The sequence below is a fragment of the Ranitomeya imitator genome, chromosome 7, assembly GCF_032444005.1.
Source record: "Ranitomeya imitator isolate aRanImi1 chromosome 7, aRanImi1.pri, whole genome shotgun sequence".
NCBI lineage: Eukaryota > Metazoa > Chordata > Amphibia > Anura > Dendrobatidae > Ranitomeya > Ranitomeya imitator.
Genome location: NC_091288.1, coordinates 219,699,162 through 219,712,668, shown reverse-complemented (window position 1 = coordinate 219,712,668; position 13,507 = coordinate 219,699,162). Strand labels below are relative to the sequence as shown.

Sequence of the window (13,507 nt, the reverse complement as noted above, 5' to 3'; positions counted from 1 at the left end):
TTATTCCTGCCGCGTCCGATTTGTCTGTGTGAATCTGTCCAGAAAAGACGCAAAACGGGAGGATATGAAAATAATTGGATTTTTAGATTTTTGTATCGAAAGTGCGGCGGAAGTTGAGCGGAGCAAGTAAAGCTATCTCTTACGCCGCAGATTCGTCACGAATGTAAATACGGATATATTAATAACCGGGGCTTCCGGCGGGAGGATAGACGTCTGCCGAGGGCGGAGACTGTCGTGGGGAAGCGAACGGATTAATTCCGGGGACAGCGGAGGAGCCGGTGACGAAAGGGCCGCGCAGCGGCGAAAGTGCAGGTCCAGGATGGAGGAGGCGTTACTGAGACACAGAGGATCCGGGGGAAGAGACAGCCGGGAGCGGAGAGACAGTCAGGTGAGAGAGCGGCTGCCCTGCAGCCCAGAGACGCCCGGGAGACCGCTGCTAAAGAGAGGAGCACGACCGGGACAGCGCGGAGCCGGGGGCGGGAGAGACAGACGGAGACTGACAGAGAGCGAGACTGCAGGAGGGACCGAGACTGCAGGAGGGACCGAGACTGCAGGAAGGGACCGAGACTGCAGGAAGGGACCGAGACTGCAGGAAGGGACCGAGACTGCTGGAAGGGACCGAGACTGCAGGAGGGACCGAGACTGCAGGAGGGACCGAGACTGCTGGGAGGGACCGAGACTGCAGGAAGGGACCGAGACTGCTGGAGGGACCGAGACTGCTGGAAGGGACCGAGACTGCTGGAGGGACCGAGACTGCTGGAAGGGACCGAGACTGCTGGAGGGACCGAGACTGCTGGAGGGACCGAGACTGCTGGAAGGGACCGAGACTGCAGGAAGGGACCGAGACTGCTGGAAGGGACCGAGACTGCTGGAAGGGACCGAGACTGCAGGAGGGACCGAGACTGCTGGAAGGGACCGAGACTGCAGGAAGGGACCGAGACTGCAGGAGGGACCGAGACTGCTGGAAGGGACCGAGACTGCTGGAGGGACCGAGACTGCTGGAAGGGACCGAGACTGCAGGAAGGGACCGAGACTGCTGGAAGGGACCGAGACTGCTGGAAGGACCGAGACTGCTGGAAGGGACCGAGACTGCAGGAAGGGACCGAGACTGCAGGAAGGGACCGAGACTGCAGGAAGGGACCGAGACTGCTGGAAGGGACCGAGACTGCTGGAAGGGACCGAGACTGCAGGAAGGGACCGAGACTGCAGGAAGGGACCGAGACTGCAGGAAGGGACCGAGACTGCAGGAAGGGACCGAGACTGCAGGAAGGGACCGAGACTGCAGGAAGGGACCGAGACTGCAGGAGGGACCGAGACTGCAGGAGGGACCGAGACTGCAGGAAGGGACCGAGACTGCTGGAAGGGACCGAGACTGCTGGAAGGGACCGAGACTGCAGGAGGGACCGAGACTGCTGGAAGGGACCGAGACTGCAGGAGGGACCGAGACTGCAGGAAGGGACCGAGACTGCAGGAAGGGACCGAGACTGCAGGAAGGGACCGAGACTGCAGGAAGGGACCGAGACTGCAGGAAGGGACCGAGACTGCAGGAAGGGACCGAGACTGCAGGAGGGACCGAGACTGACAGAGAGCGAGACTGCAGGAGGGACCGAGACTGCAGGAAGGGACCGAGACTGCAGGAGGGACCGAGACTGCAGGAAGGGACCGAGACTGCAGGAAGGGACCGAGACTGCAGGAAGGGACCGAGACTGCAGGAAGGGACCGAGACTGCAGGAAGGGACCGAGACTGCAGGAAGGGACCGAGACTGCAGGAAGGGACCGAGACTGCAGGAAGGGACCGAGACTGCAGGAAGGGACCGAGACTGCAGGAAGGGACCGAGACTGCAGGAAGGGACCGAGACTGCAGGAAGGGACCGAGACTGCAGGAAGGGACCGAGACTGCAGGAAGGGACCGAGACTGCAGGAAGGGACCGAGACTGCAGGAAGGGACCGAGACTGCAGGAAGGGACCGAGACTGCAGGAAGGGACCGAGACTGCAGGAAGGGACCGAGACTGCAGGAAGGGACCGAGACTGCAGGAAGGGACCGAGACTGCAGGAAGGGACCGAGACTGCAGGAAGGGACCGAGACTGCAGGAAGGGACCGAGACTGCAGGAAGGGACCGAGACTGCAGGAAGGGACCGAGACTGACAGAGAGCGAGACTGCAGAAGGGACCGAGACTGCAGGAAGGGACCGAGACTGCAGGAAGGGACCGAGACTGCAGGAAGGGACCGAGACTGCAGGAAGGGACCGAGACTGCAGGAGGGACCGAGACTGCAGGAAGGGACCGAGACTGCAGGAAGGGACCGAGACTGCAGGAAGGGACCGAGACTGCAGGAAGGGACCGAGACTGCAGGAAGGGACCGAGACTGCTACCGAGGGTGAGATACAGAGGGAGGAAAAGGCACACGAGCGCCGAGAGACGAGAAAGAGACAAACTGAGAGGAAGAAAGGGAGAGACAGACTGAGGGGGAGAAAGAGAGAGACGGAGACTGAGGGGGAGAAAGAGACAAACCGAGGGGAGACAGAGGAGGAGAGAGACAGAGACTGACAGAGAGCGAGACTGCAGGAGGGACCGAGACTGCAGGAGGGACCGAGACCGCTACCGAGGGTGAGATACAGAGGGAGGAAAAGGCACATGAGCGCCAGGAGAGGAAGACTGAGGGTAGAAAGAGACAGAGGGGGAGAAAGAGACAAACTGAGGGGAAGAAAGGGAGAGAGAGAGACTGAGGGGGAGAAAGAGACAGACGGAGACTGACAGAGAGCGAGACTGCAGGAAGGGACCGAGACTGCTACCGAGGATGAGCTACAGAGGGAGGAAAAGACACGCGAGCGCCGAGAGGGGAGAAAGAGACAAACTGAGGGGAAGAAAGGGAGAGACAGACTGAGGGGGAGAAAGAGAGAGACGGAGACTGAGGGGGAGAAAGAGAGACAGACTGAGGGGGAGAAAGGGAGACAGACTGAGGGGGAGAAAGGGAGAGACGGAGACTGAGGGGGAGAAAGAGAGAGACGGAGACTGAGGGGGAGAAAGAGAGACAGACTGAGGGGGAGAAAGAGAGACAGACTGAGGGGGAGAAAGAGAGACAGACTGAGGGGGAGAAAGAGAGACAGACTGAGGGGGAGAAAGAGAGACAGACTGAGGGGGAGAAAGAGAGACAGACTGAGGGGGAGAAAGAGAGACAGACTGAGGGGGAGAAAGAGAGACGGAGACTGAGGGGGAGAAAGAGACAAACCGAGGAGAGACAGAGACTGCAGGAGGGACCGAGACTGCAGGAGGGACCGAGACTGCTACCGAGGGTGAGATGCAGAGGGAGGAAAAGGCACACGAGCGCCGAGAGAGGAGAGGAAGACTGAGGGAGAGACAGCGACTGAGGGGAAGAAATAGAGAGGGAGACTGGGGGGGAGAAAGAGACAAACTGAGGGGAAGAGACAGAGACAGATGGGGAGAAAGACAATCTGAGGGGAAGAACGAGAGAGACTGAGGAGGAGAAAGAGAGAGGGAGACTGAGGGGGAGAAAGACAGAGACAGAGAGAGACTAAGGGGGAGAAAGAGACAGACTGAGGGAGAAAGAGACAGGCTGAGGGAGAGACTGAGGGGGATCAAAGAGACAAAGACTGAGGGGGAGACAGAGACTGGGGAAGAAAGAGACTGAGGGGGAGAAAGCAACAAACTGAGAGAAAGAATGAGAAAGACTGAGGGGGAGAAAGAGAGACTGAGGGGAAGAAAGAGAGAGACAGCGACTGAGGGGAAGAAAGAGAGAGACAGCGACTGAGGGGAAGAAAGAGAGAGACAGCGACTGAGGGGAAGAAAGAGAGAGACAGCGACTGAGGGGAAGAAAGAGAGAGACAGCGACTGAGGGGAAGAAAGAGAGAGACAGCGACTGAGGAGGAGAAAGAGAGAGACAGCGACTGAGGAGGAGACAGAGAGAGACAGCGACTGAGGGGGAGACAGAGAGACAGCGACTGAGGGGAAGACAGAGACAGCGAGTGAGGGGAAGACAGAGACAGCGACTGAGGGGGAGAAAGAGAGAGACAGCGACTGAGGGGAAGAAAGAGAGAGACAGCTGAGGGGGAGACAGAGACAGACAGCAACTGAGGGGAAGAAAGAGAGAGACAGCGACTGAGGGGAAGAAAGAGAGAGACAAAGACTGAGGGGAAGAAAGAGACTGAGGGGAAGAGAGAGACTGAGGGGAAGAAATAGAGAGACAGCGACTGAGGGGAAGAAAGAGAGAGACAAAGACTGAGGGGAAGAGAGAGACTGAGGGGAAGAAAGAGAGAGACAGCGACTGAGGGGAAGAAAGAGAGAGACAGCGACTGAGGGGAAGAAAGAGAGAGACAGCGATTGAGGGGGAGAAAGAGAGACAGCGACTGAGGGGAAGAGAGAGAGAGACAGCGACTGAGGGGAAGAAAGAGAGAGACAGCGACTGAGGGGAAGAAAGAGAGAGACAGCGACTGAGGGGAAGAAAGAGAGAGACAGCGACTGAGGGGAAGAAAGAGAGAGACAGCGACTGAGGGGAAGAAAGAGAGAGACAGCGACTGAGGGGAAGAAAGAGAGAGACAGCGACTGAGGGGAAGAAAGAGAGACAGCGACTGAGGGGGAGAAAGAGAGACAGCGAGTGAGTGGAAGACAGAGAGACAGCGAGTGAGTGGAAGACAGAGAGACAGCGAGTGAGGGGAAGACAGAGAGACAGCGAGTGAGGGGAAGACAGAGAGACAGCGAGTGAGGGGAAGACAGAGAGACAGCGAGTGAGGGGAAGACAGAGAGACAGCGAGTGAGGGGAAGACAGAGAGACAGCGAGTGAGGGGAAGAGAGAAAGAGACAGCGACTGAGGGGGAGACAGCGACTGAGGGGGAGAAAGAGAGAGACAGCGACTGAGGGGAAGAGAGAGAGACAGCGAGTGAGGGGAAGAGAGAGAGACAGCGACTGAGGGGGAGAAAGAAAGAGGGGGAGAAAAACAGACTGAGGGTAAGAAAGAAAGAGACAAAGACTGAGGGGAAGAGAGAGACTGAGGGGAAGAGAGAGACAGCGACTGAGGGGAAGAAAGAGAGAGACAGCGATTGAGGGGCAGAAAGAGAGAGACAGCGATTGAGGGGAAGAAAGAGAGAGACAGCGATTGAGGGGAAGAAAGAGAGAGATAACGACTGAGGGGAAGAAAGAAAGAGACAGACTGAGGGGGAGGAAGAAAAAGACTGAGGGGAAGAAAGAGAGAGATAGCGACTGAGGGGAAGAGAGAGAGACAGCGACTGAGGGGAAGAGAGAGACAGCGACTGAGGGGAAGAGAGAGACAGCGACTGAGGGGAAGAGAGAGACAGCGACTGAGGGGAAGAGAGAGAGACAGCGACTGAGGGAGAGACAGAGGCGCTGACGAGGAGAGATGAAAGTGAGATGGGTGATGACTGAGAGAAATGAGCGCCGAGAGACGGCTCCCCCTGCACCCCCTGGTGTCTGCTCCTCGGGGAGGCCCCTGTGCCCTTTGGTGTCTGCTCCTCGGGGAGGCCCCTGTGCCCTCTGGTGTCTGCTCCTCGGGGAGGCCCCTGTGTCCTTTGGTGTCTGCTCCTCGGGGAGGCCCCTGCGCCCTCTGGTGTCTGCTCCTCGGGGAGGCCCCTGGGCCCTCTGGTGTCTGCTCCTCGGGGAGGCCCCTGGGCCCTCTGGTGTCTGCTCCTCGGGGAGGCCCCTGTGTCCTCTGGTGTCTGCTCCTCGGGGAGGCCCCTGGGCCCTCTGGTGTCTGCTCCTCGGGGAGGCCCCTGGGCCCTCTGGTGTCTGCTCCTCGGGGAGGCCCCTGGGCCCTCTGGTGTCTGCTCCTCGGGGAGGCCCCTGGGCCCTCTGGTGTCTGCTCCTCGGGGAGGCCCCTGTGCCCTCTGGTGTCTGCTCCTCGGGGAGGCCCCTGTGCCCTCTGGTGTCTGCTCCTCGGGGAGGCCCCTGCGCCCTCTGGTGTCTGCTCCTCGGGGAGGCCCCTGCGCCCTTTGGTGTCTGCTCCTCGGGGAGGCCCCTGTGCCCTCTGGTGTCTGCTCCTCGGGGAGGCCCCTGTGCCCTCTGGTGTCTGCTCCTCGGGGAGGCCCCTGGGCCCTCTGGTGTCTGCTCCTCGGGGAGGCTCCTGCGCCCTCTGGTGTCTGCTCCTCGGGGATGCTCCTGCGCCCTCTGGTGTCTGCTCCTCGGGGAGGCCCCTGTGCCCTCTGGTGTCTGCTCCTCGGGGAGGCCCCTGTGCCCTCTGGTGTCTGCTCCTCGGGGAGGCCCCTGGGCCCTCTGGTGTCTGCTCCTCGGGGAGGCTCCTGCGCCCTCTGGTGTCTGCTCCTCGGGGAGGCCCCTGGGCCCTCTGGTGTCTGCTCCTCGGGGAGGCCCCTGGGCCCTCTGGTGTCTGCTCCTCGGGGAGGCCCCTGCGCCCTCTGGTGTCTGCTCCTCGGGGAGGCCCCTGTGCCCTCTGGTGTCTGCTCCTCGGGGAGGCCCCTGTGCCCTCTGGTGTCTGCTCCTCGGGGAGGCCCCTGAGCCCTCTGGTGTCTGCTCCTCGGGGAGGCCCCTGCGCCCTCTGGTGTCTGCTCCTCGGGGAGGCCCCTGAGCCCTCTGGTGTCTGCTCCTCGGGGAGGCCCCTGCGCCCTCTGGTGTCTGCTCCTCGGGGAGGCCCCTGCGCCCTCTGGTGTCTGCTCCTCGGGGAGGCCCCTGCGCCCTTTGGTGTCTGCTCCTCGGGGAGGCCCCTGCGCCCTTTGGTGTCTGCTCCTAGGGGAGGCCCCTGTGCCCTCTGGTGTCTGCTCCTCGGGGAGGCCCCTGTGCCCTCTGGTGTCTGCTCCTCGGGGAGGCCCCTGCGCCCTCTGGTGTCTGCTCCTCGGGGAGGCCCCTGCGCCCTCTGGTGTCTGCTCCTCGGGGAGGCCCCTGGGCCCTCTGGTGTCTGCTCCTCGGGGAGGCCCCTGGGCCCTCTGGTGTCTGCTCCTCGGGGAGGCCCCTGGGCCCTCTGGTGTCTGCTCCTCGGGGAGGCCCCTGTGTCCTCTGGTGTCTGCTCCTCGGGGAGGCCCCTGGGCCCTCTGGTGTCTGCTCCTCGGGGAGGCCCCTGGGCCCTCTGGTGTCTGCTCCTCGGGGAGGCCCCTGGGCCCTCTGGTGTCTGCTCCTCGGGGAGGCCCCTGCGCCCTCTGGTGTCTGCTCCTCGGGGAGGCCCCTGTGCCCTCTGGTGTCTGCTCCTCGGGGAGGCCCCTGTGCCCTCTGGTGTCTGCTCCTCGGGGAGGCCCCTGCGCCCTTTGGTGTCTGCTCCTCGGGGAGGCCCCTGGGCCCTCTGGTGTCTGCTCCTCGGGGAGGCCCCTGGGCCCTCTGGTGTCTGCTCCTCGGGGAGGCTCCTGCGCCCTCTGGTGTCTGCTCCTCGGGGATGCCCCTGCGCCCTCTGGTGTCTGCTCCTCGGGGAGGCCCCTGTGCCCTCTGGTGTCTGCTCCTCGGGGAGGCCCCTGTGCCCTCTGGTGTCTGCTCCTCGGGGAGGCCCCTGCGCCCTCTGGTGTCTGCTCCTCGGGGAGGCCCCTGCGCCCTCTGGTGTCTGCTCCTCGGGGAGGCCCCTGGGCCCTCTGGTGTCTGCTCCTCGGGGAGGCCCCTGTGTCCTCTGGTGTCTGCTCCTCGGGGAGGCCCCTGGGCCCTCTGGTGTCTGCTCCTCGGGGAGGCCCCTGGGCCCTCTGGTGTCTGCTCCTCGGGGAGGCCCCTGGGCCCTCTGGTGTCTGCTCCTCGGGGAGGCCCCTGCGCCCTCTGGTGTCTGCTCCTCGGGGAGGCCCCTGTGCCCTCTGGTGTCTGCTCCTCGGGGAGGCCCCTGCGCCCTTTGGTGTCTGCTCCTCGGGGAGGCCCCTGGGCCCTCTGGTGTCTGCTCCTCGGGGAGGCCCCTGGGCCCTCTGGTGTCTGCTCCTCGGGGAGGCTCCTGCGCCCTCTGGTGTCTGCTCCTCGGGGATGCCCCTGCGCCCTCTGGTGTCTGCTCCTCGGGGAGGCTCCTGTGCCCTCTGGTGTCTGCTCCTCGGGGAGGCTCCTGTGCCCTCTGGTGTCTGCTCCTCGGGGAGGCTCCTGCGCCCTCTGGTGTCTGCTCCTCGGGGAGGCCCCTGCGCCCTCTGGTGTCTGCTCCTCGGGGAGGCCCCTGTGCCCTCTGGTGTCTGCTCCTCGGGGATGCCCCTGCGCCCTCTGGTGTCTGCTCCTCGGGGAGGCCCCTGTGCCCTCTGGTGTCTGCTCCTCGGGGAGGCCCCTGTGTCCTCTGGTGTCTGCTCCTCGGGGAGGCCCCTGCGCCCTTTGGTGTCTGCTCCTCGGGGAGGCCCCTGTGCCCTCTGGTGTCTGCTCCTCGGGGAGGCCCCTGTGTCCTCTGGTGTCTGCTCCTCGGGGAGGCCCCTGCGCCCTTTGGTGTCTGCTCCTCGGGGAGGCCCCTGTGCCCTCTGGTGTCTGCTCCTCGGGGAGGCCCCTGTGTCCTCTGGTGTCTGCTCCTCGGGGAGGCCCCTGTGTCCTCTGGTGTCTGCTCCTCGGGGAGGCCCCTGCGCCCTTTGGTGTCTGCTCCTCGGGGAGGCCCCTGTGTCCTCTGGTGTCTGCTCCTCGGGGAGGCCCCTGTGTCCTCTGGTGTCTGCTCCTCGGGGAGGCCCCTGTGTCCTCTGGTGTCTGCTCCACAGAGTCCACTTTGCTCTCTGATGTCTTCTTCTCGGGGGCCCTTGTGCTCATCACTTTTGCCCCCTTCACAGGTCAGATGTCCCCAGATGGAGCCCGAGGGCGAGAGTCACAGAGCGGCTGACTTCCAGTGGAGGAGTTACAAACTGCTGCTTGACCCCGCTCTCCGAAAAGCCGCACAGAAGGTTTACCGCTACGATGGAGTGCACTTCAACATCACGGTAAGAGGCACAGAGTGTGGTGGTCTCTCTGGGGAGTGCGGGTCTATGTGCACCAGTTCTGTTCTAGTAGTTGTGCAGAGCTTGTGTCCCAGCAGAGCAGCTCTGTGCGGTGCCTCTGCTCCGGCGCCGGCACCTCTGTTCCAGTGGCTCTGTGTGGTGCCTCTGTTCCGGCGGCGGCGCCTTTGTTCTAGTGGCTCTGTGTGGTGCCTCTGTTCCGGTGGTGGCGCCTCTGTTCTAGTGGCTCTGTGCGGTGCCTCTGTCCCCGCGGTGGCTTTTGTCTCTGTTCCGGCGGTAGCAGTCCCCAGCGTTCAGCAGTATTCACTGATTCTATTATTATTATTAGAATAATAATAATAATATCTCCTTTCCCAGGATGGAACGTATCTTCCAGTCGGAGACTTACGGGATCCTCGGCAGCACCGGCTGTGGAGTAAACCTCGAGATGTGTCCCTTCCTGTTCCTAAATTTAAGGTACTGGCCCCGAGTGGCTCATCGGGGGAGGGGACGGCTCTTCAGACTCTTCACAGGTCGTGTTTTGTGATCCTCAATACATTGTTCTCTACTTTCCCGTCCAGTTTGATGAGTATTACGTCGGGCAGCTCCCGCAAAAGGAGGTCACCTTCGCCCACCTGAACGACAACGTGCGTGAACTCTTCCTAAAAGAAATGTGCCGCAAATTCGGGGACGTGGAAGGCGTGGAGATCCTGCTGCACCCTAAATCTCGCAAGCACCTCGGCCTGGCGAAGGTCCTTTTCTCCAGTTCCCGAGCCGCAAGGGAGACCGTAAACCACCTTCACAACACGTCCGTCATGGGCAACATCATCCACGCAGAACTCGACACACGAGGTGAATGTGGGATGGGGACGGGGTTGGGATCGGGGTATCTTCTGCTAACAGTAAAGGGAAACTGTAAAATAAAAAAAACAAAAAAAAAAACACCATAAAAATTAAACTCCCCATCAAAAAATGAAGAAAAACAAAATGGAGAAAAGCGAAAAAGAGAGAAGCTCATATTGGTGTCGCCGTATCGGTACAAGTCCAATTTGTCAAAACATAAAATAATTTTGCCAGTAAATGCTGTAAGGAAAAAGGGAATAGAAAATGCCAAAATTGCCATTTTTTTCAGATCGTGACTGCAGGTTAGGACATGAGGTCAGTCAGGGTCACAGTCACATATAGAACCCACATCAGATGTCACCCACTTAACGGGGATTTTCACTGTTCAATGAGCCATGTGTGACCCTGCCCCAGTTGAATAGAAGCATTACACCAGCACCATCAGGTTCTTACCAGATTGTCATCTTTTTACAGGTCAGCAACGACAGAAATACTACGACCTAATCATCAGCGGATCCTATAACCCCCAGACCGTTCCCACCACCAGCCGGTGGGTGCAGGAGAAGCCTCCGGAGCCGGTGAGCATTCACTTTGGACTGCGGAGTCTGTGCAGTCACCAGGGCATCCTGCTACATAAACCTCTCCTTTGTCTTTAGGTTGACTGCCGGCGCCGCCTGTCCAGTGATACCACGTTGGTTCCCGGCAATGGTACGCCATCTTCTCAAGACCTGGGATCCACCTACAGCCAGTACACCCCATCGGTCTCCTCCTCACAGGGCACACCATACACTCCGAGGGCCGGGACGCCCTACTCTCAGGACTCTGCCTATTCTAGCAGGTGAGACCTCATCAGACGGTATGTAGATCGGGGGGCAGCACCGGGTATCCACTGGTTTACATGTGTGTGAATATGGGGCGCTGCTTGTAACATCAGTATATGCCACCCCTGTCTCTGTTCTGTGACTCTTCCGCTGTTTTCTGTCCAGGTATGCTGGGGGTTGTAGTTTTCCCACAGGTTGGTTAGCGGACGCTCGGTCAGGGTCACATGCGATATCTTCAGGTCAGGCAGAGGGATGAGCTTTCCACTATGTTGTAGTCGGGGTCTGTATCAGGTCCGGGGGTCCAGTATCCAGGCCGGTTGTATGACACTCTCCTCCTTTTCTCGCAGGCAGGGGACCCCCAGCCATTCCAGCTCCCAGGACTCCTCAGGATATAAGTCACGGCGGCAGGAGAACAGCACTGGCGATTCATACTCTCGCCGGTCCGGACACCACTACTCTCCCAGCACGTCGTCCTCCACGACCTCGTCCTCCTCCTCCTCACAGCACGACACCTCCCACAGACGTTACCACCGCCACCAGCACCGCTCCTCCCCACAGTCCTACCGCTCTCGACACCGTAAACCGCCACCGCCCCCAGAAGAGCCGCCCTTGCATCGCTTTCCTGGGACCCCACCGCTGCCCACCCCTCCACCACTTCCACCCGATGACCCTCACCCTGACCGTGACTACAGAATGGCCCACCCGCCCCTTCCTCCATCCCCTCCCTCCTCCTCTGTACCGCATCCTCCTCCTCCACCCTCTGAAGGCTGGGAGCCTCCACCACCGCCTCCACCGCTTCCGGCCTGCTCGCCGCCCCCTTCGCCCGCCCGGTCGTGTTCTCCGCTCCCTGACGGTATCTCTGAGAGCCTGCCGTTCACCCAGCACAGCAGCAGCCTGGATTCCCGCATCGAGGCGCTCCTGAAGGAGCAACGCTCCAAATTCTCCTTCCTCCCCTCTGACACCGAAGAAGAGGATGAAGGAACTACTGAGGGTGGTAGACAGGAGGCTACAGTCCATGAAGAAGTCCCACCGCCTGGGCACGGTCCCTACACCCCTCCTCCGCCCGCCAGCTTCGAGGATGTGTCAGCAGAGGCCATTCTGAGGTTCAGTGACCTCGGCAGGACGACAGCAAACGGGCAAGAGCGGGTAAGATGCCAAACCTTCCCTATGTATCACACACTGATCCTAAACGATGGCTGGAGATCTGCTGAGGCCTGGCCAACCCATCTGCCTCCCCACCTGAGCGCTGCCCGGACGGCTGAGGGTTTGTGGCCCAGCTGCTAGTCTAGGGTCGGTGAGGGATAAAATCCAGAATGTAGTGTGAGTGCAGCCTGCACTGTAAAGAAGGGAGGGTTCATTCTCATTGTTATGGCTGCAAAGCCGTTACAACAATCATAAAGCCCTCCATTCTTTATACTGCAGGTGGCATCCAGAGCTTAGAATATAATGAAAAGCTGTGCTGTGCGATTGCTCTCTGGTGTCATGTGTGCCGCTGTGTAACACCCTGCTTATTTTGCTGTCTCACCAAAGTGCCGCCCCGGCCTCTTGTTCTCTCGCGGCCGTCGCGCCCTCACGTACACGGACGGCTTCAGGGATCGCACATACTAACCAATCCGCAGCAGGGACTCCAGAGGACCAAGTGGCCGCGACGCCTTCAGCTGACAGGACTTTTTTGTTTTTTTTTGTTTTGTTTCTACAGCACAGACTTGTGATTCTCTTTTTTTTTTTTTTTTTTTTTTGCTGTTCCTCCTCTGCTTCGTCCGCCGCGGTGATCGGCCATTGTTTTTGTCCTTATTTATGTGTAGATTAAATATGTCTGCCTGAAATGTGTCGCGTCCTGAAGAAAGCCACCGCCGCCATCAATGCCCGTACATGGTGTTAACTCTGAAGCCTTAAAGGGGTTATCTGGAGGCAGAAAACTACCTTCCCGCTGCCTTTTATAATAGAACATCAAGCATTTACTAATCACTTTTCATAAGCCGGTAACCTACGGTCACCAGGACGTAGGAGCGATCACTTGATCTCGGAAGTTTTCGGAAAGCAGGGAATCGTCACGTGAAGCCGCAACAGCCCTGGACGTGTTAGTCCGACTGCCGTGCAGCCTGTCCTCCCTCTGTGATGGCACCTCACAGCCGTCCGTAAACGACCGAGATCACGTTACGTCTCCGTTTCGGCAATGTAGTAGAATAGTCGTCTCCAATCATCAGCCCAAAGGGTCTGAACCTTAATCAGGGGCCTATCCACCTATTAAATTGGCAGAAATGTGCACAGCTTCATTAGTAAGTGCTTGATTTTTATCTTATAAGGGCAGTAGTGAAGTTTTCATACTTTTGGACAATCCCTTTAAAGAATATGGATCTCATCAGAAGCTTTTTTGTTTCTTACATGCATGTATTTTTTTTTTCTTGGCTGAAGTTCATGTTCGTAATTGGGTTTAATTAGAAATGTTTCAGCTTTTGTTTTCTACATCCTCTATGTATCACAGTATGTAATAGAATGAGCTCGTCCTCAGGTCTGCATCTCTAATGGCGTTTCTGAACCATTTTCTGCATCCTCTATCACTGTACATAGACTGCAGGCTGAGTGTCTCAGGGCTGTCAGTTATCTCCCTTTTCCCAAACCATCTTCTGCATCCTCTATGTATCATAGTACATGGCAGATTGCATAATGTGTTACCAGTGATCCATCAGGGAGGTTATTCTCTGGTCTGTATCACTGCTCTCTTCTACATCCTCTGTGTATCTCTGTACATATCAGAATGAACTCCTCAGGATTTTAATGCTGATCTCTATTCTACCGCCTCTGTGTATTTCTGTACATATCAGAATAAGCTCCTTAGGGCTATAACACTGGTCTCTCTATTCCACATCCTCTGTGCATCTCTGTACATATCAGAATGAGCTTCTCAGGCCTGTAACACTGGTCTCTCTATTTGTATCGCTGTACATATCAGAATGAGCTCCTCCTCAGGGCTGTTACACTGGTCTCTATTCCACATCCTCTGTGTATCTCTGTACATATCAGAATGA

General features: G+C 59.0%; 1 protein-coding gene across 1 annotated transcript in view; it reads left to right on the top strand.

The window, feature by feature from the left end:
- The first annotated feature begins 272 nt into the window (after nucleotides 1-272).
- SETD1A (SET domain containing 1A, histone lysine methyltransferase) overlaps nucleotides 273-13,507 on the top strand; it is a 37,525-nt gene continuing 24,290 nt past the window's right edge. The window contains exons 1-7 of the mRNA XM_069735050.1: nucleotides 273-388; nucleotides 8,674-8,820; nucleotides 9,193-9,291; nucleotides 9,396-9,666; nucleotides 10,132-10,235; nucleotides 10,314-10,495; nucleotides 10,826-11,624. Of these exons, the coding sequence (XP_069591151.1) occupies nucleotides 320-388; nucleotides 8,674-8,820; nucleotides 9,193-9,291; nucleotides 9,396-9,666; nucleotides 10,132-10,235; nucleotides 10,314-10,495; nucleotides 10,826-11,624 (1,671 nt within the window). The 5' untranslated portion in view covers nucleotides 273-319. The remainder of the gene's footprint in view (nucleotides 389-8,673; nucleotides 8,821-9,192; nucleotides 9,292-9,395; nucleotides 9,667-10,131; nucleotides 10,236-10,313; nucleotides 10,496-10,825; nucleotides 11,625-13,507) is intronic.